The sequence below is a fragment of the Mustela putorius genome, unplaced genomic scaffold (assembly GCF_011764305.1).
Source record: "Mustela putorius furo isolate JIRA1106 unplaced genomic scaffold, ASM1176430v1.1 tig00003854_pilon_pilon_pilon, whole genome shotgun sequence".
In the NCBI taxonomy this organism is placed as follows: domain Eukaryota; kingdom Metazoa; phylum Chordata; class Mammalia; order Carnivora; family Mustelidae; genus Mustela; species Mustela putorius.
Genome location: NW_025422006.1, coordinates 1,858,105 through 1,883,542, shown reverse-complemented (window position 1 = coordinate 1,883,542; position 25,438 = coordinate 1,858,105). Strand labels below are relative to the sequence as shown.

Genomic DNA, 25,438 nt, shown 5'->3' with positions numbered 1-25,438 from the left:
TTCTGCCTTAAATGTGACATCCCTCACTCTAGATTCCCAAACATGTGCAAAATGAAACAAAGAGATGCATGAGAAGGGTCTAGGCATTGTCCAGGGCTGCTGTCTTGTTCCCCAAGGTCACTCGGCAGCAGTCTCATTCAAGCAGGACAACCCCAGGGACACCCGCTGCCCCACCACCAGACAGACGCGTCACTGCTCCCTAGCAAACAGACTCAGTGGACCCCCAAGGACCAAAAAAAGAAGAGCTCTGTGAAATCTGCATTACACTTTCTGTCTCCCCGCGCGGAGACCAGGCTGCCTCTTTTGGGCCCCCCCCCAGCCCCGCTCCAACACCATGCCCTGGAGGCAAGTCAAGGAGCAGACGCCACCCACCCACGCCACCAGCAGCGCGGCCACCTTGCATTCTGATGAAAAATAAATGAGCTTCCAATGCATTCCAAGAGGCACGCTCCAGAAGCTTTTCTAATAAAATATAATTCAGAAAACTATACATTTTAATCCTCTCTCCATGGTTTCCAGGATTCCCATACTCAGGGGTCACTTTCCATTTCCACGGTGAAGCTGTCAGAGTTAGTCTGTCCCGTTCCACACGGGAAGGAACTAAAATGCCCCCTATTTTGGTCGTGGCTTCTGAGCACTAACAACTTCCACCCACTGACGGCGGGACCCAGCTCAGGACTCCTCCAACTCAAGATCACAACCTAACCTATGCATGATGAGCCCCGAACCGCTTCGGCCCTCACAGCAGCCAAACCCTCTAGCCACCTGCACAGAGAATTTAAAGGCTTAACGTTAAACCGAAAGAAGTAAACCCTGGAGGCGTCAAAGAACATTTCAGAATTCTCCATCCACCCCTGCACGTACCAGTAAGGACTGAATCATTCCAGCAAAGTCCAAACGGCTGGAATGCTCAGACTTCCTTCCACCAGCCACACACAGGGGTGTGCAGAACCGCTCTCTAGGCCAGATGCCACTCTCCTAAGGGACGTGCGCCGAAGCTGCTGACCGTGCACGTGGCGTCCTTACACTCCGTCTCTAAACCCTCACCTCCACCTGACATGCCCTCCACCGCAGTGACACGGAAAGACTCGCCATCGTCTCCATGAAGGAGAGAACTATGATAGAGTCACAACTGCTTTTTCTACTTAGTCCCCTAACCGCAAATCTTGGAGTGTACCTATGGGTATGCAGTCATCGCTTCGTATTCTCGGCAATTCCAGGAAAAGAGCCACACCGCAGAGAGCAGCCTCCATGAGAGGGGACAGGCCTGAGGTCCCCACTCTGAGGGCAGAACTCTGCCTGGAACCTGCTCTACCACGGGGTCCGGTCTTCCCTCGGGGGAGTCCCGGGGAGGAGTGGCAGGCACGGCAAAGGCAGAACTCTCCCTGCAGGGGCAGAGCACGGACAGGGCAGAAGGACAAGGCCTGTGACACTCTTGAGTCCTCAGAGTCCTTCACCCAAGGAGACAGGCCCCATTGGTGAAGACCGCGGGGCTAGCGGCCAGGCAGTCAGTTCAGTGATAACGGAAAGAGCCTCATCAGATTCCTTCTCCCTCCACCAGCTCTAAGAGCACTAATAAAACCAACCACGTATTTACTAACATTTGTCTCTCAGTAGGAAGTTGGAATCATTCTAAAAATCCACCATTTGGTGCGCCTGGGTGGCTCAGTGGATTAAGCCTCTGCCTTCGGCTCAGGTCATGATCCCAGGGTCCTGGGATCGAGCCCCGCATCGGGCTCCCTGCTCAGTAGGGAGCCTGCTTCTCCCTCTACCTTCACCCCAGCTCATGCTCACGCTCTCAAATAAATAAAAGCTTTAAAATAAAAAAAAAAAAATCCACCACCAAGCAGTCTCTATCATATCTTACGTGGTAGGCACTCTACAAATTCACATTCAGGTAGTTTGAAAGCTGTGAAGAGATATAACCAGAGGATCTGGGACGACAAGGAGGTAAAAAAACAAAACCCAAACAAACCCATTTCTCATCTTTTTACCACCAAACCCACATTCTACACACACAATCCCCATTTCTTTTGCACAGATGTTTCTCAATAAAATACAAGATTTCCCAGAATGTACTATAGCTAAACTCATCACATATTTATATGACAGATAAAGAAAGAAGAAAAAAATTTTTAAATGTTTTTTCCTTACAAAATAGGAGGAGAGGGTCATCGTACAACCAGCCAAAAGGGAAGCCAGCACGACGTCAGGGGGGATCTCCGAACCACTCCTTCCGAGGATGGGGGTAAACATCTCGAATACTGCCCAGATGAGGTACAGTGCATAAAGATAAGGAATAAACATCCCCAAAAGGTAAAAGGCAATAAACTTCCCTCGGGCACCTAGGGAAAAAGAGAAAACATACATCTCTGAAATTCTACAGTGGGACCCAGATTCTATAGTACTGTGTGCGTGAGACAGAACGCTCATTCAGGGACACAGCATATGACCTATGTCGTTCAAGAACAATTAAATACGGGTAAAAACACAACAGAACACGTAGTACATGAGCTAATGTGTTCGTAAACACGAGCATGGCATGGGGTATGAGGTACAGGATGAGAACTTCTGTGATCTCAACACTGAAAAAAGCAATCAGCAACCATCTTGAAAGCCTACACCCAAAGATCACAAAACAGAGAAAGGGTCTTTCGTAAGCATTTTTAAGGTATTTTCCCATTTGCATCAAAACCGCAAATACCTACCATGCTGCTTCAAGTCTTTGTGTACGCAAAGCTTTGTGAGCAAGGGAAAGGCCACCCAGACGGCGCTAATGAACGCCGAGCACAGTCCTCGGTACGTGAGAGCCGTGAGGGAAACGCAGTGCACACACAGCGAGGTGTCAAAGAACACTTCTCCCAGATACCGGTCACTGGCATTCTGAAAGAAAGAAAAACACACCGCTGGTCTCACGCATGGGCCGTTCACAAAGATCTTCTAACGCAGTATCATCTCCTGTGCGCAGAAGAGCTACGTTTGGTCTTAAACTTTAAGGAAGTGCCCAGGAAGCTACCTCCTGTCAGGACGGCTACCCGGGAAGGGGCATTTACTAGGACGGGGTACAAGCCGCTGACTCACGTGCAGCCTGTGCTCTCCCTCCACAGCCTCAAAGCAACCTTTGGAAATTTGTAAAATAGAAGAAAGCACTCTCCTAAACACATGCACTCCTGTAACTTTTCTACTTATGCAACTTGCAAAGAACTTCAAGCCAAGGAGAGAAAGGACCTGTTCGGGGCAGCTCGGCTGCCTCGATGCCCTGGATGCCCCCCGCAGCCCCTCTGGAGCCCCGACCATGCAGTCTGGCTGGATTCCGGAGTCTTCTCTGCTTCCTGGGGGCCCTGGGTTGCGGCTCTGCCCTGTCCTGGCTTCCTGTGGCTTTTGCATTCATCAGCCTTAGCCCCACGTGTGGGCTTGGAAGTCCGCGGACTCTGGCACAGCCCCTGGAGCCGTCGGAGGGGAGCTGCCTGAGAGCTTAACACACCCCGACACCGCGGCCCCAGGGGCTCTGTCCACACAAACATCGGGGCTTGCCGTGCAGGGACCCCGCACTGGGACAGCCGGCGCTCGGGCGGTACCGTGAGAGCTTTCAGTGGCATTTCCAAAACCTGTCCAGACGCCTCTGACAGACCCCCTCGGACAGGAAGAGCCACGCCGTGACACCCCTCCGCGTTCAACACAGCGTGAAGACACGCAGTCTTGAAAAATAATGTTAAAGGAAATAATTCTCAGACTCTACTTGAAGCCAAGTACCGCTCAGCTGTTCGAAAACAGGTCTCAGCACTGCCAACCATACCCTACACCCCCACACTGTGGCCGGAGGTCACACAGACGCCCCCGGGACCGGGTCCCCTCTCCCCACGCAGCCCCCCACCCCGTCTCCCACCGCTCGTGTCTCCCAGGTCAGCTCACCGTCCTGCTCGGAAATGGTTACCGGCGGCCTCCCTCCGTCTCCGAGGCCGCCTGCGGCCCCCCACCGGCCTGCCTGTCCGGTCACCAGGCTGTCATCAGCCTCATCTTCACCGCGCTGACCTGCTGCTGGGCTTGTGCTCGCCCACCTCTGACCACCCGGCAACCTGCTCTCTGTCTGCGCGTCACAAACCCGCTCCAGCCGCCCTGCCTCCCTCACAAGCTTCCCCGACTGCCGCATCCTGCAGTCCCGCATCCTGCAGTCCCGCAGCGCTCCCCGCTGTGCCCCGTGTGCCGAAGCCCCAGACAAAGCCCCTCAAAGCCAGGGAGCGCGCCCTGACCAGTCCCGGGACCACCAGCCCGGCATGGTGCCAGGCCCAGCCGGCACTCTATACACATCCCTCCTGCGCCATGTTCGGCCCTAAATTTTAGGATCAGGCATCCGAAACTAGTCAAAGTCATTGGAACATTACTAATGGGCACTTCTGTCCCCCGCTCCCCTGCCGCACAGCACCCCCACGCTCTAACTAAGAATGAGCACATGAGCTTGAGCCCCACAGCAGAATCCTTTTAGAAACTGCAGCCCCTAAGATACAAATATCAGCCCATCCAGAAACAGATGGCCAACTGCAAAGAACCTTCCTCCACTAGGCCTTTTTTTTTTTTTAATCTTATTTATTTATTTAAGAGAGAGAGAGATCACAAGTAGGCAGAGAGGCAGGCAGAGAGAGAGAGAGGAGGATCCCAGGACCCTGAGATCATGACCCGAGCGGAAGACAGAGGCTCCAACCCACTGAGCCACCCAGGAGCCCTTCCACTAGGCCTTTTAACAAGGAAGCGCTCCTCAAAGCACATCCTGACATGAACTGAAACGGAGACCGAGGCACCAGAGATCCCCAGAGATGCCATGGAAAGATCTGGATCACCACCTCCTGTGTGCCCACGCTAACTCCTAGCAGGGCAAACAAAAAACAGGTGTGCATTGGCTGTCTTGAAAATAAGTTATGAAACTAAGAAAGATTTTCCCTTTAGTCACTTAGAAAATCTTTAGAAACCACAGGTCACTCTGTCACTGAAGTTTACTATGACTCCGGTTACTCTGTAACCACAATTTCTACTTTGATGTTTCTCAAACGGACATATATATATAGCAGAAACCCTATGTCAGCACCAATCGTTCCAGAACCCTCTGTCCTCGCGCCCGTGCTTCCCAAGCAGAGTCTCCCAGCCCCACACCTCAGCTGATGCTGTCCGAGTCTGCACTGACACCACACAGGCTAAGGAAAAGGAAGGTCACTGGAGAAAAAAGTCTTGGTGTGGCTCGAAGGGCTTCTGTGTGTCCGTGCCATGTGCCAGGGCTGCCCGAGCACGGGAGACAGCAGGCGTCCTGGCCCCGCCCTCACGGGGTCCCAGAGAGGGCACCGAGTGACCCACCGCAGCCGACTGAGCAGAGACGGCGACAACCACCCAAACACTGAGAGCTTTGCTGCGGCACCGGAAGCCTCCGAAGCCTTCCAGAAACTAAACATGGTTCTGGGACACAGTTTTCTACAAGTGTGCCAAACCGTGTCTGCTCACATCGAAAGCCAAACACAACGAATCCCACTTGAGTTTGTCTTCGATCCCTGAAGGCAGCAAAAAGAAATCAAGAAACGTGCCTCACACTTACCACGTAATAGAATTTTTTTGCGAGGGTGTGTATGAGTATGATTTTGGCCACGGCTGCAGTTCCGTACAGACAGACGGAGACATAGAAGTGGCTGTACCACGACAGGGACTGTCCAATCAGAGAGACGAACACCGCCAGGATGAGCACAGTGACCAGGCTTGTGAACCAGCTTATCAGAGTGATGCCAAGCGCACAGAAGAAGTCCTTCCTGTAGGTGTCAGCTAATGCAGACAAAACACAAAGTGGACGTCACCGACTGCCAAATCAACCTCACGGCCAACCGGCAGAGTTATGGGGCCTAACGGTGAAACGAGAAATTCACCACTGTCACTGCAAAGTACAGAAAGTCCCAGGGGTCAGGTTTGTTAAAAACATAACGATGAATAATACATAAGCAACATTCGCCGAGAGTCTGTGGGCAGCAGGAACTCAGAGCCGTGAGTCCCGCAGGTCAGCTTTCATCTTCGGCACCTCCGGGATGCTCTGCGTATCGAAATACCAGCAAGAACGGAAGGTCAAGTTCCGTACCGAACGCGGCTGGGCAGCTGATGCAGGAGGAGCAGTGCAGCAAAGCCACCGGCTGGGGCGGGGGGGGGGGGGGTCCGTGCCTCCACCCCTGGAAGACCACAGAGCAGCCTGGACCACAAAACGTGCCGAGCAGAAGGAAACCAATCCAACCGGAGCGGTCAGGGCAGACGTCAGGACGGAGCCCTGACCACCGCTCTCTAGTGCGCACCAGCCCGCTTCACGGGCATTTCCACTAACGGTCAGTGCAGGAACCTTTCCCGGGAGCTCCCACGTGCTGCCGTGTCTGTGGCACAAGCACAAAGGTCCCCGCTGCGCCAACACCAAAAGAGCAGCGAGCGCCTTCATCTGAGATTCGCTAAAAAATCTCTACGCTATAAATCAGAGGTTATGTTTAGGATTTTGGAATCCCTGAACAGAGGTAAACAGACCAGAAAAACTGCAGGCAGATTCTCATTCCCAGGCCAGCACTGTGGTTTGAGAGGAAAATACTCACTCTTGTGCTTGGGCCGCAACAACTTTCTGCCCAGGTACAACGCGACAGCCGTCACCACCATGCAGTTAAGGATGACGCCGACGCGGGACGGGTAGGCGATGACGCACAGGCCGAGCACGTCGAAGAAGACCATGTTTCCATGTCGATACTTAGAGGAAGAAGGCAACATATCCGACGTAGCTAGGTATTTAAGAACTGCTAAAATGTTGTCACCTGTTGGTAAAGAAGAGAGAGATAAGAGGGTGAACGGACCGCGCACAGTGCACAGACGGCCGCCACAGCAAGAGCTCTGCGCACCTCTACCGCACCGCGCTCACCCCGGCTCTCAAAGAAGGTCTGCGCGCCCACTCTGTGTCCTCCCCACGCACACGCTCGGCCCGCTGGCCTTCACCCTCTCCCTGGCACGCGAACTGTTCTCTGACGCATCCTTTCCTCGCTACTGACAAACCCAAGGGCTGTTTCTCAGTCTAGTCGTTTAACATGTACCTTAAGTACTGCTCCGGATACCAGAAAGCCAGCGCTGAGCCAAGAGACAAAAGGCCCTCAGGAAGGTCACAGACGCCACCACATTATGGCATGTGGGTTAAGAATAAGGAAGGTCAATTCTGTCTCAACTTAAAACCGGAATACAGATGGGGAGCAGAGGCCCCCAGGACCACACCTGGGCGGCCAATGGAACTGAGAAGTGGAGGCACTTCTGTCTAGATGGTCCCATAAAAGCACCCCCGCCCGTGCTGTTCAGGGCCTGGGAACGGGAGCGAGCTCAACGGGAGAGGCAGCCCACAAGCCAGAGCCGCGGAGGGGGAAGCCGTGAGCGGACTTTCCAAACACAACGTAACACAAGTCTGACTCGGGAGTCCTTGGCCGCAAAGCCGGGGAGCAGGAGAGCCGCTGGCGGGCAGAGCTCGGCACGCCTGGAACGACCGAGGCTGAACCTGAACGCAGGAGGAGGAAGCCGTGAGCCACAGGGCGGTTCTCCCGTGTTCACCCCACCCCTGACTTTCCTGGCTTCCCCGGAGATGCCACACTGCCTTGTCGTGCCACTACTGCCCCTGGCTTCCCCACCAGCCTCCAAGCGTGTTTTCCCCAAAAGCTCAGGCTGAGCCCCCTGCCTCGGCTTCACGCTCCCAAAGTGCATTCCCTCCCCCATGCTTCTGTGGATTTCTCAATGCCTTTGATTCCCAAACCCGTATTCCCAGTGGGTCCTTCCAGCCGGCTGGTTCACAGACCCCTCCGTCCACGTCGGCCGAGCTGACGGCCTCCTTCCCCTCTCCATGACTGCCCTGAGTGAGGTCACCTTCCCACGTCCCCATCAAGGTCAATGGCACCGCCTTTCCCCAGCCAGCTGGGACTTAGGCTTCACAGCCGGGTCTGCCACCGGCCGCCTGGTCAGGTCCTGTACAAGTCCCACCCAGACTGCAGTCTGACACCGCTCGCCAGCAATCCACACAGACGCCCACACACGCGCACCCACGCACACACATGCACACACGCACACGCTCTGGTCTTCCTGGAGCACCCTTATCTTCTGCGTGGCACCAAATCCTATCAACTCTGTCATTAGGGTTCCCCACCAGACTCTCCTCTCCTGAACACTCCAGACTTCTCTGGAAAGCATGTTAAGCCCCAGCCCTGGTGCTGTGCTAACACCTGTTTTGTAACCCACTCACCTGCCCTCACCACCCAAGATGGACCACCATAACTTTCTGCAGCCAGGCACGCTGCCCCAACGCGCCCAGTGCCCCCTCCGCCATCTGGCTTCCGTTCTGTACATGCTCATCACTCAGCCACACCGCGTTCACCCTGGGCCCACTCTCTTCCCAGTGCCCCACAATGAACAGTCCTACGTTCTTAATGGCTAACCTAGACTTCAAGGCTAAAATCCGAGCCCTCATCGGACTCCAAAGCCCACCCAGCTCACGCACGCCGCACACTGCGTCCCTAATGCACAGTCCACAGGGAATCTGTAGGTTTGTAGGTCAGCCCTGAGACTGCATCTTACCACAGACCAAGAGTCTACATTTGAATACCAACCTGCTCTCTGAATGGAATCTGTTAGAATTCTGTCTGCGGTGTCATACTTGGTATGATAAATGTATCCATTCTCGATAAAAGCTAAGTCAATTCCTAAGACACACAGAAAAAAACAAAGTGTCATTTTGCCCTAAAGAACCACCTTTCTAAAAGAAACAAGATGGGATCGGGAGGGAGACAAACCATAAGAGCCTCTTAATCTCACAAAACAAACTGAGGGTTGCTGGGGGAGAAGGTTAGGGAGAGGGTGGCTGGTTATGGACATTGGGGAGGGTATGTGCTGTGGTGAGTGCTGTGAAGTGTGTAAACCTGGCGATTCACAGACCTGTACTCCTGGGGCTAATAATACATTATATGTTAATAAAAAATTTAAAATTAACAAAAACCTTTCTTTAAGCCTGTTTAACATATTAAATTCCTAAACGACAAAATGTCAAAGCAGTGGCACCATCGCTGTCCCGTTCATGAATGTCTGACAGCGTCTAGAGCTGCGACACAAAATAACCAGGGAAGTACATGTATCAGGGAGACCTCACATGTCACACAGCGAGGGGCGGGAGGCGTACAGCTCAGGAGGCCGGAGAACTCCGCTGTCGACACCCGTGCTGGGCCAGAGCCAAACTCTAACTTCACATCAGCTGTACCAGCCGCCACGGGAGCGAGCCAAGGCAGGCAACGACAAAGCCAAAGACCCTCCAGGATCTCCGGTCACCACTGCGGGGAGCCTAAGTGCTAACCAGCTGTCCCCCGTTCTGCCACTGTGTGGGGAAAGATGACAGGTTCTAGAAAAGGCAAGCCTTGGATTTAAACCAGAATTTAAAAGAAAAGGAAAATATCCGGAAATCAGTTTCAGTGACAGAATACACAACTTTCACGACGGAATGCACTCTCAGGATACACTGCTGGCTCACCATCCTGCAAAAAAGTAAAACCTGCTTCTACTTAATCGCCACTGGGCTAGAGCCCATAGTGTACACAAAATACCTGGAATGTTCCCAAAATCCCTGTAGATGCGGAAGTCGGTATCTGAAGGAATGATTCCACTCTGGAAGACCTCCTGAGCCACCACGGAAGCAAATGGGTGTTTAGCGGCGGAAACATAGGCCTGGACCAGCCACGGGTTCTCAGGACCTAGAAGGAAACAGGAGAATACAGTACAAGGTGACACGGTCATATTCTTCACACACCACACACAGTTGCTGCTATGGCCTGGGGACGCAGCCCAGAGCAGTCTCTTCACCTTGTTTCCTGTGTTTTCTAACGTTTGTTTAATTAGGTGTATATTAACTTTAAGAATGAGAAATTACGGGGCACCTGGGTGGCTCAGTGGGTTAAAGCCTCTGCCTTCAGCTCAGGTCATGATCTCAGGGTCCTGGGATCGAGCCCCACATCGGGGTCTCTGCTCAGCAGGGAGCCTGCTTCCCCCTTTCTTTCTGCCTGCCTCTCTGCCTACTTGTGATCTCTCTGTCAAATAAACAAATAAAATCTTTAAAAAAAAAAAAATGAGGAATCACTGTCAGAAAACAAAATTATTTTCAATTACAAAATAACAGCACTTCATAAAACTTTAAGATTAAAAATGAAGAACTACCCAAAAGTCCATCATCCTAAGACCACCATTTCACCTTTACACCTTCAGTTGTCTTACAAACATACAGTTGTGTGTACACGATGGAATATTATTCAGCCATTAAAAGGAGGAGGAAATCTTGTCATTTGCAACAGCATGGATAGACCTTGAGCACATTATGCTAAATAAGTCCCACAGAGAAAAAGAAATACCATATGATCTCACCCAAATATAAAATATAAACAAAAGAAAACAATAATCCCAACTCAGAGATACAGAGACAGACTGACAGCTGCCAGAGGTGCAGGCTGGTGCGGGGTGACGGCAGGTCAGGGGGCTGACATGGGTGAAGGCGGTTGAAAGGTACGAACTTGCAGTCAACAGCCCAGTCAGTCTGGGGCGCCCGGCTGGCTCCTGTGATGGAGCGGGCAGCTGTGAGTTCCAGCCCCACAGAGGGGCAGAGATTACTTAACACTGAAATCTTTATTTATAAATAAATAAATAGATAAATAAAGTAAGTCTTGGGGATGCAAGGTACAGCACGGTGACTGTTAATAACACTGTACTATACACTGCAGCATTGCTAGAAGAGTAGGTCTTAAAGACTCTCATCATGAGAAAAAATACTTTGTGACTTATGACGGAAGTTAACTAGACCTACCATGACGATCATTTTGAAATACACACAAATACTGAATCATCTGCTAAACCCCTGGAACTTAGGAGGGAAAAAAATCATCTTGTATTACTAGAATAAGCTCAACTCAGTTGGAAAACGTTATCTTTTCTGTGTGTGGGGGGGTGTATATATGTAGATATACACATACATATACATATACATGTGTGTGTACATACACACCACACACACACACACACACACACACACACACACACACACACTGCTGGATTCAGTTTGCTAATATTTTATTTAGGATTTTCACATCTATGTACGGCAGTTATCTACCAAAAGTATCTACCAAAGCTGAACGCACACATGTTATGCCTAACTCTACTCAGAAGTGTGTCATCACATACATCTCATAACATTTATGAGAACGCTCATATCAGCACCCGTCTTAAGAGCCAAAACCTACAATCTAACATCACCAGCAGACTGGCTGTTCTTGCCAATGGAAGAGTATTCAGCAATTAAAAAAAAGAATGAAGTCCCGCTAAACACAAGACAGATAAATCTTACAGACATGATGTTGAGTAAAAGAGACCAGACACAAAAGAAAACATGGTGTGGGAATCAATATACAGAAAGTTCAAACACAGGCGCCTGGGTGGCTCAGTGGATTAAGCTTCTGCCTTCGGCTCAGGTCATGATCTCAGGGTCCTGGGATCGAGTCCCGCATCGGACTCTCTGCTCGGCAAGGAGCCTGCTTCCCCCTCTCTCTCCTCTCTCTCTGCCTACTTGTGATCTCTCTCTGTCAAATAAATAAATAAAATCTTTAAAAAAAAAAAAAAAGAAAGAAAGAAGGAAAGAAAGTTGAAACACAAACAAAATTAAATCTGTCAAGACCTAAGTCCAGACAGCAGTAACCTTTCACAGGAGAAAGGCTGGGAAGGGCCAGAGGGGCGGATCCGGAGCGCAGACGACACTCTCAATCTTGGTCTGGATTCTGGCTATATGATTATATTGTCGTAAAAATTCATCAGGCTGAACACGCAGAGCTGTATGCTTTTCTTTTACAATGAAAAATGAAACAAAGACACTTACAATGTCAACACGTATGAAGAAGGTTAAGACCTGGGCACCTGGGTGGCTCGGCTGGTGGCTCAGGTCACGATCCGGAGGTCCCGGGATCGAGCCCACGTCGGGCTCCCTGCTCAGCGGGGAGTCGGCCTCCGCCCGTCCCACCTTACACACACACACACACACACACACACGCACGCTCCCTCGCAAATAAATAAAATCTTAAGAAAGAAAGGAGGGCGGGGGGTTGGGAGGGAGGGAGGGAAAGAAAGACCCATCGGCAGGTAAGAGATGTACAGTTGTCAATGTCCGCTGCCTGCCCCTCAAGCCCCGGAGAGCCAACTCCTGCGTGTCGGCACCGCAGCCCGGCTCCAGCCTCTCACCGATCGCGCTGAGGCCTGCAGGTCAAGCTCTGGTACAAAAAGGAAGTCTGGAGAGACCGGGCCAGGCAAGTGGGTCAGCTCCCGAGGGAGCTACTCCCCACCATACGAACAAGGCAAGGGGGCCCTTAGATGAGGAATTACAGAACTGAGGCTTTACTCGGTCGCTACTAATCTTGACACGTGGCAACTGACATTGTCCCAGCGTTACAGATGAGGAACTAGCAGGAGCAGTCGTGCGACTGGTTCAAGGTTGCTTGCCAAGGGTGTGTGATCTGGGGTCTGACCTTGGGGCGTCTGGTTGGAGCCTGTGCAGGCGCTAGAGGAGCCCGGTAAGACCAGGATTTCCACTCCTGGGGAACACCGCAAGAGCTGCGACCAGAAAAATAAGCAACTGTCCGGAGGGGGCAAATGTTCACGTCACCATGAACATAACCAGGCTCCTGGGCGTAGACCCGGGAGGCAGTCGCAATCTTTTGCTCTTATAAAAAGCCAAGAAGGGGCGTCTGGATGGCTCAGCGGATTGGGCCTCTGCCTTCAGCTCAGGTCATGATCCCAGGGTCCTGGGATCGAGCCCCTCGTTGGGCTCTCTGCTCAGCAAGGAGTCTGCTTCCCCCCACCCCAGCTTTGCCTGCTTCTCTGCCTACTTGTGATCTCTGTCAAATAAGTAAATAAAATCTTTATTTAAAAAAAAAAAAAGCCAAGGGGCGCCTGGGTGGCTCAGTGGGTTAAAGCCTCTGCCTTTGGCTCAGGTCATGATCCCAGGGTGCTGGGATCGAGCCCCGCATCAGGCTCTCAGCTCCGCAGGAAGCCTGCTTCCTCCTCTCTCTGCCTGCCTCTTTGCCTACTTGTGATCTTTGTCTGTCGAATAAAAAAATAAAATCTTTAAACAAAACAAAAAAGCCAAGAAGACTATGCAGTACTTGGATCGATGTGTCCATGTGCAGTTATTTCTACAGGATGAATTCCTGCAAGTGGCCTTGTCAGACAGAAGGGTCTGCACACGTTTTTTTAAAGTGGTACCCATTGCCAAACTGCCCCAAAACGGCATCAGTCTACACTCCCCCATCACTCTCCAACACTGCCCGCCCCACCAGCACTGGGCATTATCATTCTACTTACTTTCTGCAAATCTAAAGTCTAAAAAATTCACTAAAAAAATAAATAGAGTTTAAATTTACTACTATCTGAATTTATATTTCTTCTGAAATAAAGCTTGACTACTTCGTTTGGCAGTTTCTTAAAAAGTTAAACATAAATTTACCATATGACCTAGGTATCCACCCGAAAGAAAGGAACATATATGTCCACACACAGACTTGCACATAAATGCCCACAGCAACAGTATTCCCGAGAGCCTGGAAGCAGAAATCAATCCTAATGTCCATCAACTGACAAACGGACCAACAAAACGCACTCTACCCGGACAGTGGAACATGATTCAGTCACAAGCAGGAGGAAGTACTCACACGTGCTACCACGTATGGAGGAATCTTAGAAAACATCCTATATACTGAAAAAAAACAGACTAGTGAGTGTGTGGCTTCTCTTTGGGATGATGAGAAGATTCTAGAATTGATGCAGTGATGGCCACTCAATGCCGTCAACAGGTCTAAAAACCACTGAGTTTTACTTCAAATGGGTGAATTACACAGTATGCGGCTTCCACCTCAATAAAGCTGTATTCTGTTTTAAATGAATGTGATCTCAAGCAGGTTACAAAACAGTAAATAGAGCAGGATCACATTTTCTAATATATATTAACTTACTCTGTCAATGTGTGTGCACAGAAAAAATCCCAGAAGAGCAGAGACTAAACCATCACACTGATTTGCTCTGGGGCAGGACATGGGGCACATGTTTCATAAGATAAAAAAAGGACTCTGTGACCCCTTTGCTTTGGGGCTTCTACTCAAGGTTGGTAGTATCTGAGTTTTTCACACGGGACATTTATTAACTGGTTTAATCTGATTTAATTTTAAAAATAATGAGGGCGCCTGAGTGGCTCAGTGGGTTAAGCCTCTTCTTTCGGCTTAGGTCATGATCTCAGGGTCCTGGGATCGAGTCCCATATCGGGCTCTCTGCTCAGCAGGGAGCCTGCTTCCCTCTCTGTCTCTCTGCCTGCCTCTCCATCTACTTGTGATTTCTCTCTGTCAAGTAAATAAATAAAATCTATAAAAAAAAAAAAAGGATCTTTAAAAAAAAAAAAATTTTAAATAATGGATTTTATAACACCTTTAAACAATTCAAGCAGCCTTACTGGGTCATGACATAGATCGCCAGTCTGATAAAGTCAGTCATTCTTTCGTGCATCCTGACCCTTTTTAGAATTAGGCGGTAATGATTATTCCAGTCACTGAAAACTCCCCGGGTGAATGTTTCTCTCTGAAGGGACAATGTAACACGAGTACTAATGGTTTTAACCAAGACGTTTCCAGAACAGGACAAGTGCCTGTTTACGAAACTGAGGACAGGCCAACCTAGCAGGACTCCACACCCCAGAGGCTTTATCCCTCTGCAGTCACAAGTGGAAGCCGCGCTGAATTGGAAAGCCCTCCACGCAAGGAAGCCACTGTTTAGGGAACAGCGGCACAGTGAAGGGAGAGCCTGAGGAAGGTGCTGGAACGTCAGAACGAGCCCGGGAAGCTGTCCCGTATGTGGCTCAGCCTTAGGAACAAGCTACCAAAACCTACAGGGGAAACATGGAGTAAAAACTCAGAAAAGGGGGGACACATTCTCTCCAAATCTTCTGCAGGATGCCCTCCCGAAAAAATTAATTCTGAAGCGTGAGAATTTTATTTTCGAATGAGTGAAACGTTTGAACTGTATGTACAGTTAACCCTTAGAACAACACGGGTTTGAATTGTGCCGGTCCACTCCCATGCAGGTTTTTTTCAATAACTATGTGTAATACTGGAAGTGTATTTTCTCTTATGATTTTCCTAAGAACATTGTCTTTTCTCTAGCTCACTCTGTTAAGGGTTACAATACACAATACATCCAACATGCAAATCTGTGCTGAATGACTGCTCATTATCAGTAAGGCTTCCAGTTTACGGTAGACCAGTAGTCAGGTTTTTGGGGAGTCAAGAGTTAGACACAGGGGCACCTGGGTGGCTCAGTGGGTTAAAGCCTCTGCCTTCGGCTCAGGTCATGATCCCAGGGTTCTGGGATCAAGCCCCGCATGCGGCTCTCTGCTCGGTGGGGAGCCTGCTTCCTCCTCTCTCTCTCTCTCTCTGCCTACTTGTGATCTCTGTCTGTCAAATAAATAAATTTTAAAAATCTTCAGGAAAAACAAAAAAGAGTTACACACAGATTTTCAACCATTCAGGGGACCAGCGCCCCAACTCCTGCGCTGTCTCAGGGGAAACTGTATATTGCTAAATAGTAACAACTGTTCTTCACTTCCACGATTGACGTCACCAAATGCAATGCAAAATGTAAACAATACAGAGAGGTAAAAAGAGTGTAAGTAAAGCAGTAATGACAATTCTGGTTTTAAATTCATGAAGCAACGGAGAGTTCAAGGTGGCTTTTCACATTTAGCCCCTCCTCTGCCCCAGGGACACCTACCCTGACTCCACCCGGCAACACTCACCTGCCAGCAGGGACTGTCACAGGAGTCTGCCTGCATCTTTCCAGAGAATACATCTAACATGTATGCAGGTGTGTAACATCTATGTAAAACTACCCACACTTAGTAAAAAGATCATGGACTGTAGGCTAGGCACACCCAGCAGAAGTGGGTCCTCGATAAATGTAAACGAAGACATTAACTTGGATCTAGAGCTAACTGACCCGAGGGAAGCCTCCGGTTTTAACCTCTCTGGACTACACACGTGTAAAATTCACTTCTATACAAGCACAGAACACACGTGTGTTCATATAGATGCACAGAATAAATTCAGGAGAGGTACAGGCTACACCTCAGGACTGGTTTTGATCTGGGTCCTAGGAGTCCAGGGCAAACTGGACTGAGCACTTCACACAGAGCACCACCCCCCCGCCCCAGGAGGGAAGACGCACAGACACGCTCCTGCCCGTGCGGGGCCCTGACATTTTCACTGGAGGACAGACATGGCGTCAGCTCTGCTTGCAGAATTTCCTCTTGCTGCTTTTTGATCTGGTGGTCGTTCCGTCCCATAACCCCCCTATTCTGACTAAACCCCAGAGCAGGAGGGCACAGGTAATAGTGTGGCCTCTAACTGAGCCCCACAGAGGTCAGCGCCAGCTTCCCACAGGTTAGGTGAGGCGTGAGAGCAAGCAGAAAGGTCAGAGAGTTAGAAGGAAAGGAACACATTCTTCTCATCTCATGACCTTGAGATTCTCAGAGGTCAGCTGACGTAAAACATATGTCCATTCTGAAGGGTAAATGTCTAAAATAAGTTGGAGAATATTAAAATACCGTACTGTTTAAGGTATGTATAAAGACATGCTTAGCACATCTCCCCCGACACCGGGTCTGTAAAGGGCCCTAAACAGCTCCCCTATCAGCTAACTTCTTCTAGCCCATCTCGGGCCTCCCATTACAGAACTTATACCAAATGCTGTGTGTCTGGGTAAAGCACACTGTGCACATTTCTAACACACTGAGGAAAATGATGTACAACTTCCCACGTGAGAGTCTAGGAAGCCCAGAACTTTGAATTCTGTTAAAAAACACAACAAATGACCCTCACTGACTTAATGGGCGCTATCCTCGTGCCCCATCATCTCGTTACCCTTCGGAAGGATTACTTGTCAAATTAAAAATATTTCTCTGGCTGATGAAGTATTACTGAATTCTGTGAGATTCAAATTAATTCAATGATTGACTTAAAGCCCCTTAACCAGAAGCGTATTTTCTCATTTAACTCATGAAACAGTTGTCACTGAGTATTACTTAGATCATGATCACCCATAACAGACAGAACAACGTCCCCCGCCTACATGACAATCTGGTTCGTGGTTACGAGGAAGGGCTGCGAGCCTGGACGGCCTAGGTTCTATCCCACTGTGACTTTTCCCAACTATGCGGCCTCACGAACATTGTGATGTCTCTTGGCTCGGTCTTCCCATGCGAAGTGACAGTCGTGACAGGACTCAGCCTTGAGGCTGCTCTGAGGACTACGTGACTTAGTACACAGACGACACTCTGAACAACACTTGGCGCATAATAAGTGCAATGCAAGTGTCAGGTGCTGTCACATCATCTTGTTAAAAATGCCAACAACGACCAAGCAAAAGTATCCCGTGCTTTACAAAGGTTTGTTTCACCAGAGAGATTAAGTCCAAGAAGCTTCCACTTTCATAAAAATAAGAACTGCATCCGAGGATAGGAAAATGTGAAACTCAGGCTCACGTACCTGTTTGGAACACCAGCTCCTTCCCTCCCACGCCCGCTGCCTCCAGGTTAATAAATGCGCGAATCAGGCTGGCCCAGGGGTGCTGAGTTATGAAACCGTGACTGGCCTGAATAAGAAGGGAATAAAACAAATATAGGTTAAACAACCTTAAATTATCGAAGTCTTTATTTTGCTTATTTTAAAGACAGAGTATCTCTGCTGATAAGGGGAAGAATGGGAAAAATATTTTTTTTTGAAGGTAGGATCTCAAGACATGTGTCTGCTTCTCCAGGCCTGATAGCTGCGAGCATCTGCTGAGTGGAAAGTCACCATCCCGGAAGGCAGCCTGATCCCCCTGAGCAGAGCCCAGCACCGTCCGCAAGCGTGAGGCCGGGCCAGTGACAGAGCAGAAAGGACAAGCCTCATGCTCGGGTGTTCACACTGCGTGCCGCTCTCAAAACAGCTCTGGAACTCCAGGGTCCCAGAAACCCCGAGGTGGTTAACTGTGCCCTCACAGAGCCCTTTTATGACTCAAACACTGACAAGATGATCTGTGGCGAGTTCTCAAATGCTGCACGTGGGTCCGCAGGGGCTGTGGGGTTTTTGAGGCCCTGCCGGGCACAACGTTATTGTTACGTGATACTACTGTGTGACCTACACAAATGAATAAGCCAAGTGTGGGTTAGGATTATTACTATACTCTTTGTTATTACTCAAATCTAGTACCTCCAAGAGTAAAATCTCACCTGTAGGACATTTTCCTCAGCACCATTAAAGAGAAATATGACAGCATGATGTAAGGCTTCTGAAGACACGGACAAGACACGAAGGACCTCCAGCATCACTGAACAGCTAACGGCATCATCACTGGCACCTTTAAGTCAGAAAACGAGATTGCTCCTCAGATTTTAAAACTCTTAGAGGATGAAGCGGTGCCTGGGTGGCTCAGTCGGTTAAGCATCTGCCTTCAGCCCAGGGTCCTGGGATCGAGCCCCGCATCAGGCTCCCTGTGCAGTGGGGAGTCTGCTTCTCCCTCTCCCTCTGCCCCTGCTGCTCATGCTCTCGCTTCTAAGTAAATAAAATCTTTGAAACTAAAAAAAAAAAAAATTAAAAAAAAAAAAAACCTTTTACAGGATGAACCATCATGGCTACGAATGGGTTTTTCTCATCAAGAAAGCTCCACCGTGTGGCTCAGTCAGTTGAGTGTCCAACTCTTGATCTCAGCTCAGGTTTTGATCTCAGGGTCAGGAGTTCTAGCCTTGCGCTGGGCTCCACGCGGGGCCTGGAGCCTACTTCCCACAGAAAAGCACCGTGGTGGCTGCAAGACCAGAAGCATGGCTGTTGGTCAGCTCGACCCTGCCTCACTCCACAGGGCTGGGACCGTCGTCTGGTCGACCTGCGGGCCTGTGTGGGACCACGCCTGCCCGGAATGTCACTCGACTCACATCTGTTCAATCAGCAGCCAGGAGGGACCTCACTTACTACTGAAGAGTGGCATTCCCGTCCCCCCGGGGCAATCTGCTCCATTCCCTCTCCTCGGGCCATGTCCTCCACAGTAACCGCACGTCTGGTGCTCTGGCTTCCGGCCTCATCCCTGTCGCCTCTGTGCCTTTCCTGCCGCAATCACAAAGCTGCACTTCCCTCCACATTGACGGCGGGGGGGGGGGGGGGGCCTCACATTTTTTAAAGTTCAGGTCATGAAAGGGATTAGGTGACAAACAAGTACAAAACGGGGCGGGTGAGTAAGACACAGGAACGGACGCCAGCGACCTGAACAGCCCCCCTTCTCCTGGCAGCGAGAAAGCGGAGGCCCTCGTCAGATCTCTTCCCTTCACCCGGACTCAGAAACTTCACAGATTAAAGGTGATTAGAAAGATGACTTTCATACCTTGATTTCTTTTTTTTTTTAAACACTCGAAGAGGTAAAGGAACTGACTGGACAATTGATGATACTGAGGAAATACAGTTAAGTATTTTAGGTGAGGTGATTCATGGTCTTCTGACTATGTCCAGGAAGAATCCTTACCCTTCAGTGATACCGACTGAAATAGAGAGAAATCAGTATGGCTGAGATCTGCTTCAAAACCGCTAGCCAAGGGTACAGGGGCGCGGAGAGAAAAGAAGAAAGAACAGGGCTTTGAAGTTGGGTGGTGAGTACACCGTTGTCAAACAATTCTGCTCTTGTACAATCTGAAATCTAACATATTAAAAAGTTTCAAGTTTAAGTAAACAAGACACAGAAATAACCCAAGCCAAGAACATTTCTGGGTTTACACACTGGGAGGCAGGGTGCTACAGAATTTAGAGTGAGTTTCAGGGCAAGAAACACCTGGAAGTAAACTCTAGCTGTCACTTACCCTACAATTTTCTGGTCTGGAGGGCAAGGCTAATGACAGTTACCTCACAGGTGTGTTATGAGAATTTTAAGGACACAGGAACCACATCCAGTACTAAATTGTTCCTTCTTGGGACGCCTGGGTGGTTCAGTGGGTTAAGCCTCTGCCTTCGGCTCAGGTCATGATCTTGGGGTCCTGGGATCGAGCCCCACATCAGGCTCTCTGCTCAGCAGGGAATCTGCCTCTCTGCCTACTTGTGATCTTTGTCAAATAAATAAATAAAATCTTTAATAAATAAATAAATAAAAATAAATTGTTCCTTCTCTTCACAAATTTAAGAAACACTCTGAAACCAGCTAACATGCTTACTCCAGCACTGGTAAATTCCAGACCCACTTCCTACTCAAGAAGAAAGGAATTAGGGCGCCTGGGTGGCTCAGTGGGTTGAGCCGCTGCCTTCGGCTCAGGTCATGATCTCAGGGTCCTGGGATCGAGTCCCGCATCGGGCTCTCTGCTCAGCAGGGAGCCTGCTTCCTTCTCTCTCTCTCTCTGCCTGCCTCTCAGTGTACTTGTAATTTCTCTCTGTCAAATAAATAAATAAAATCTTTAAAAAAAAAAAAAAGAAGAAGAAGAAGAAAGGAATTAGCCATCCCTGTCTTTGTAGGGTCACTAGATTGTATTTTAAATCAAAGTGAAACAAAGTAATCATTATCTAATTACTATGGAGCAGAAAGTCCACACACTATCAGTAAAAAGTAACAGCTTCTGGCACCCCAAGGAAATGACTGTTTTTTAACTTTGAGACTGAGTTACTTCAATGTAAAGAGCACACACTGAAATGTTTATTCAAAGTGAAAAAAAGGAAAACTCAAAGAAATACTTCTAGGGTTGATTAAAAAGTTAACCTGTCCACTTACCTTCCTTTAATGGCTCTGGCATCTGAGAATGGGACTAGAGAAGACTGCATCTTGGGGGGGTGGGGGGGGTACAGAGGGACAGAAGGAGAGGAAGAGAGAGAATCCCAAGTAGGCTCCAAGCCCAGGGCTGAGCCTGACATGGGGCTTGATCTCACGACCTTGAGCTCATGACCTGAGTTGAAATCAAGAGTCAGATGCTTAACGGACTGAGCCAGCCGGGGCTCCCCGATTAGATACCTCTCAGAAAGGGAAGGAAAGTTCGAGGGCCGCATCTCTAAGGGCGGGCGGTACGCCAACCTCACTTTCAGTGAGAATTAACCCTGAAATTGAAACCACCACTGAAATAATTCACTCTCATCTACCAATACCCTAGAGCTATGCAGCAAACCCAAGAAGACATTTAAGGCCTTTCTGTGGGTAACATTACTCCCAAGTGGTATATCAGTTCCTAAAGTTCCAGATACGCTGCTGAGGAGAGCTAAAAGAGAGAAAGAAAGAAAAAAAAAGCACATCTCCGTGTTTCACTTAGTCCGTCCACTGAAAGGATACAGTTGATGGTCTCTTTCATGATTGTCGTCTGCAGCGATTTCTATTTATTTTCAACTGTCTGGACAATTGGTAATTGACAGAAATTTCCTTGAAATTGTTGGCTAGGTATTCTTATAAAATTTTAATTAAAAATGGGTTCCAATGACCCATAAAACCGCTGTCATTTCCGTGTATGTGATTTGTAACATCTGGCACTATGATTCTGAGACTTGCATCACATCTTTCCTTTCTAATGCTCTTCAGTAACCACAGTGTTAATCTGTCCCATCCAAGAATTTAAGCACTGTAATAGGGGAGTGTGGGGGTGGCGCTTAATTTACAGGTTCTTTGAAGTAGGCATAAAGAGTACTGGTTTCCCTAAGCACACACAAAGGTATTTCTGACTTTATAAAACAGAGGTTTGCGGGCGCCTGGGTGGCTCAGTGGGTTAAGCCGCTGCCTTCGGCTCAGGTCATGATCTCGGGGTCCTGGGATCGAGTCCTGCATTGGGCTCTCTGCTCAGCAGGGAGCCTGCTTCCTCCTCTCTCTCTGCCTGCCTTTCTGCCTACTTGTGTTCTCTGTCAAATAAATAAATAAAATCTTTAAAAAAAAGAAAAAAAAAACAGAGGTTTGTACACGGATACTTGAAAAAGAATGCTACATTCTAAGTGTAATTGGCAGTCTTTGCGATGAGAGACATCCTAGTACGAATCATTTTATCAATTTTTTTATCTTTCATACAACTCAGAATGCTCATATGAGCCTGCTAGAAGTTCAAGCAATTCAGAAATATTACTATCAAATAACAATGGAAAAAAATATTTTTCATGCCACGGAAGTCCTACTATCTCCATTTACAGACCAGAAACCAAGCAAAGAAGAGGTGAGGTAGTCTGCCAAAAAGAACATTAACTACCCGCTAATACTCTCCTTCCTTTAAATGCAGCTCAAAGAACTGACGGGCTAGAAGGTGCAGCATCTGGTGCTACCTCCATCTCTGATCAGTGGTGATCACCTATGTTTACTCCTGTGACAAAAGACAGGGTAGAACAGATGCCACCTGGGCTCCTCCAGCTCCCAGATATCATGATTCCATTATAAAAAGTTACTGCTTTCTATTCAACCCTACTTAAAATCTAACTACTGAAAACATCTCTCATGAATCTTATTTTTAAAAATACAAGTCCAATTTAGGGATGCTCATTCATTCTACAAGTATTTATCGTGTCAGGCACCGATCTAAACATCAAGTATTCTATTTTGCCAAACTATTTTCAGGGCAAGATTTATGGATTCAGGAGATATTCTCAGAGGACGGCATCCCCAGTGAACCAAAATCCTCCCTTTACCGGTCGCAGACACTGCCAGGAGAGCTGTCCTCCAAACCCTGCATTCCCTGAAGGCAAAACAGTTCCTTCACCCCAAATGCATAAAGCCTTGTACAACATCTAGCTGACTAAACACTTCAACCGGAAGAACCTGACCCCAGGACACAGGAACACAGGGACACAGGACTGGCAATGCCGACTGCTGAGGCAGTTGCCATCGACCAGAAACATTCCATGTCCTGTCACTGCGCTGCTGGCGTGGACGCTCAGAACCTCAAGCAAGCAAGCACTTGAGCCACTAGCCAGGCTCTGGATCTTCAACCAAACGTTAGGATTCTAATTGTCTTGAACAAGTGCCCACGCAGCTTGGGGTTAATAAGCTTTCTGGGCTGACCGACGCGCAACTCCAACAGCACTAAAGACCTCAGGTACGTACCTGGCGAGTTTGCCACAGAGTCAAAATGACAGTTCGCCAGGACCGCGTGCTGGGCTCCGTCCCTGGGCTCCAGCTTCACCACGACGTTGGTGATGTTGTCGTAGTAGCTTGTAAAACCTCCCAAGAAGTCAATGCTAAAGGAGCCTGTGGGCCGCTGTACATCCACTGAAATCCTGTGAAGGCTGTTGCTCTGAGCTTCAATCAGTTTAATCTGTTCCAAAAGGTAACGGACCGTCACGATTTCGTTTTCTGGACTTCCTGTGGTCCTGGGGCCGATGGATGTTATGTGTTCAAGATACTCTCTGGAAGCAACCAAAAGGATGACGGTGACAAGGGGCGCTGGGCTTAGAACGAGGGCTTGACGCAAGGCAAATTTTTCCTGTAAGCCCTCCCGCCCTCCCCAGCACAAACAAGTCCTTTGATTTCTCACATTAAAAAGGCTGACTTTTATTACTTCAGGTACCCTGTGAAAATCACTTGTAAGTTTCCACCATTTTATTTTGCCTCTGGTGAGCTCCTCCCTTCTGAGTTTTCTCCACTCACCCCACTCCCCAATTCTCGCGGTCTCCATACCAAATCAACACAAAGACCAGGAATTCTGTTCTGAACATGCAGTCTCTTTAAGGCTGGACAGACAGAACCCGGCTTCATGGGACCACACTCTGGAAGGTTACTGATTCTCAAGCCAATGAGCAAAGACAATTAATGAAAGAGGTTGAATAAGAAAGGAAAACTTTTGATCGCTTAGAATGTACGCAGCCCCCTCAGTGCACACTAGGCCTACTACCTTCCATTCAGACCAAAGCCAACCCTACCCCTAAAACAAACTAACAAACAAACAAAAAAAATGTGTTGTCTTTTCACTGCATTCCAAATGGGCAGAAAGGGAGCGGGGGAGGTGTGTTCCAGAAAGTCCTTAAGAAAATAAGCTTCCAGCACTTTGTAGTCAAAAGTTTTTTAAAACACAGTGACTTGAAAATTCGGCTAGCTTAAGACTTTAGGAACTTTGATATACTTGGCGTTACAATACCTTTGACTTTAATCGCCTCCCCTAGCATGCTCAAAGGGCTCTGTTCTTTAAAACAACAAACCAGAAAAGAAACCACCAAATCTCACACACCAGGGGCCCAAGGACAAACTTCAGGAATCTGAGAACTCTGAAACTGCAAAACTCTGAAGGCACAGTCGTTCAGAAAAAGCCTCCATGGCTTACAGGTATGAGGACCGTGACCCCCAACAAGAGCACTGCCTTATCCCCCCACACCCAATTTGTAAAACGGCCCAGACACACGAATGGCACCCCCCATTTCATTAGGAAAACAGGAGGAGTAAAAAGTGGAAGTGCTCCCGAAGATGTGGGACGACTACCAGCCCTCCAAGCGCAAGTGGGGCAGAACGGAGGCGGACAAGCAAGCGCAATCCGCAACCCCACCACCCCCGCCCCCAGCCCGGGCACCTCCCCCGCTCCCAGCCGCACCACCGGCTTCACAGGGGGGACAAGGCACCCGTAAGCAGGGACTCCGGGGCAGGGACGCACGGGGGCCCGCCCGGCCGCCGAGCCCGGGCGATCCCGCGGGGGCGGCCGCACGCAGGTGCTGCAGCCCCAGGGCCCGGCCGCAACCGCAGAGGGACGCGTGGGCCGGGCGGGAGCGGCGGGTACCTGGCTTGGCGAGCGTCGAACTCCCCGTGGCGGCCGGCGGCCCCGCGCAGCACGAGCTGCTGCAGGGAGAGCTGCACGAGCGCCCGCAGCACAAGCAGGTAGAGCGCCAGGGCCAGCGCGGCGCGCGCCTCGGACAGCCCGGTCCCCGAGCCCCGGCTCGCGCCGCCGCCGCCGCCGCTCCCCGCGCTCCGCTTCCGCGTCCTCGCGCCGCCGCCGCACGCGTCCGCCGGGGGCTCGGGCGCCGGGGCCGCTCTCCCTGGCTGGGGCGCGGCCGCCGGGCCCTCCCGGCGCTCCCCTCCGACGCGGTGCCGCCTCACGGCCGCCGACTCCGAGCCCCACTCCATGGCCACGAGCTGCGGCCGCCCGCCCCACCGACCGTTCCGGCCCGCGCCGGCCCCGGAGCTCCGCGGCCGCTGCAGCGCCCCCTAGTGAGCGGACGGAGCCTGCGGAGGGCCAAACTTCCGCTGATTGGCCCGGCCTGCGCGCGCCAGCCCCCGGGGCAGGTCGGCGGCGGGCCCCGCGGCGGGCCGGCCCAGGGGTGGGCGTGGAGGCTGTGCCTCCTGCGGCAGAGCTGCCCTTCCCGGGGTGGGACGGAGCTTTCCACGCGGAAGGGTACCCAGAAACCTG

The 25,438-nt window shown here is 50.0% G+C and overlaps 1 protein-coding gene across 2 annotated transcripts in view; it reads right to left on the bottom strand.

Moving 5' to 3' along the window:
* Positions 1-25,229, bottom strand: part of ERMP1 (endoplasmic reticulum metallopeptidase 1) — a 41,078-nt gene extending 15,849 nt beyond the window's left edge. The window contains exons 1-10 of one of the 2 annotated variants that reach the window (XM_045065008.1): positions 24,812-25,229; positions 23,152-23,453; positions 18,353-18,480; positions 17,628-17,733; positions 9,618-9,764; positions 8,634-8,726; positions 6,600-6,812; positions 5,579-5,799; positions 2,709-2,883; positions 2,155-2,345 (exon numbers count right to left, since the gene is read on the bottom strand). In XM_045065008.1, the coding sequence (XP_044920943.1) occupies positions 2,155-2,345; positions 2,709-2,883; positions 5,579-5,799; positions 6,600-6,812; positions 8,634-8,726; positions 9,618-9,764; positions 17,628-17,733; positions 18,353-18,480; positions 23,152-23,453; positions 24,812-25,155 (1,920 nt within the window). In that variant the 5' untranslated portion in view covers positions 25,156-25,229. Of the gene's footprint in view, positions 1-2,154; positions 2,346-2,708; positions 2,884-5,578; positions 5,800-6,599; positions 6,813-8,633; positions 8,727-9,617; positions 9,765-17,627; positions 17,734-18,352; positions 18,481-23,151; positions 23,454-24,656; positions 24,731-24,811 lie in introns of those variants that run through there. The other variant, XM_013063313.2, reaches the window with a different exon arrangement.
* Positions 25,230-25,438: the final 209 nt, after the last annotated feature.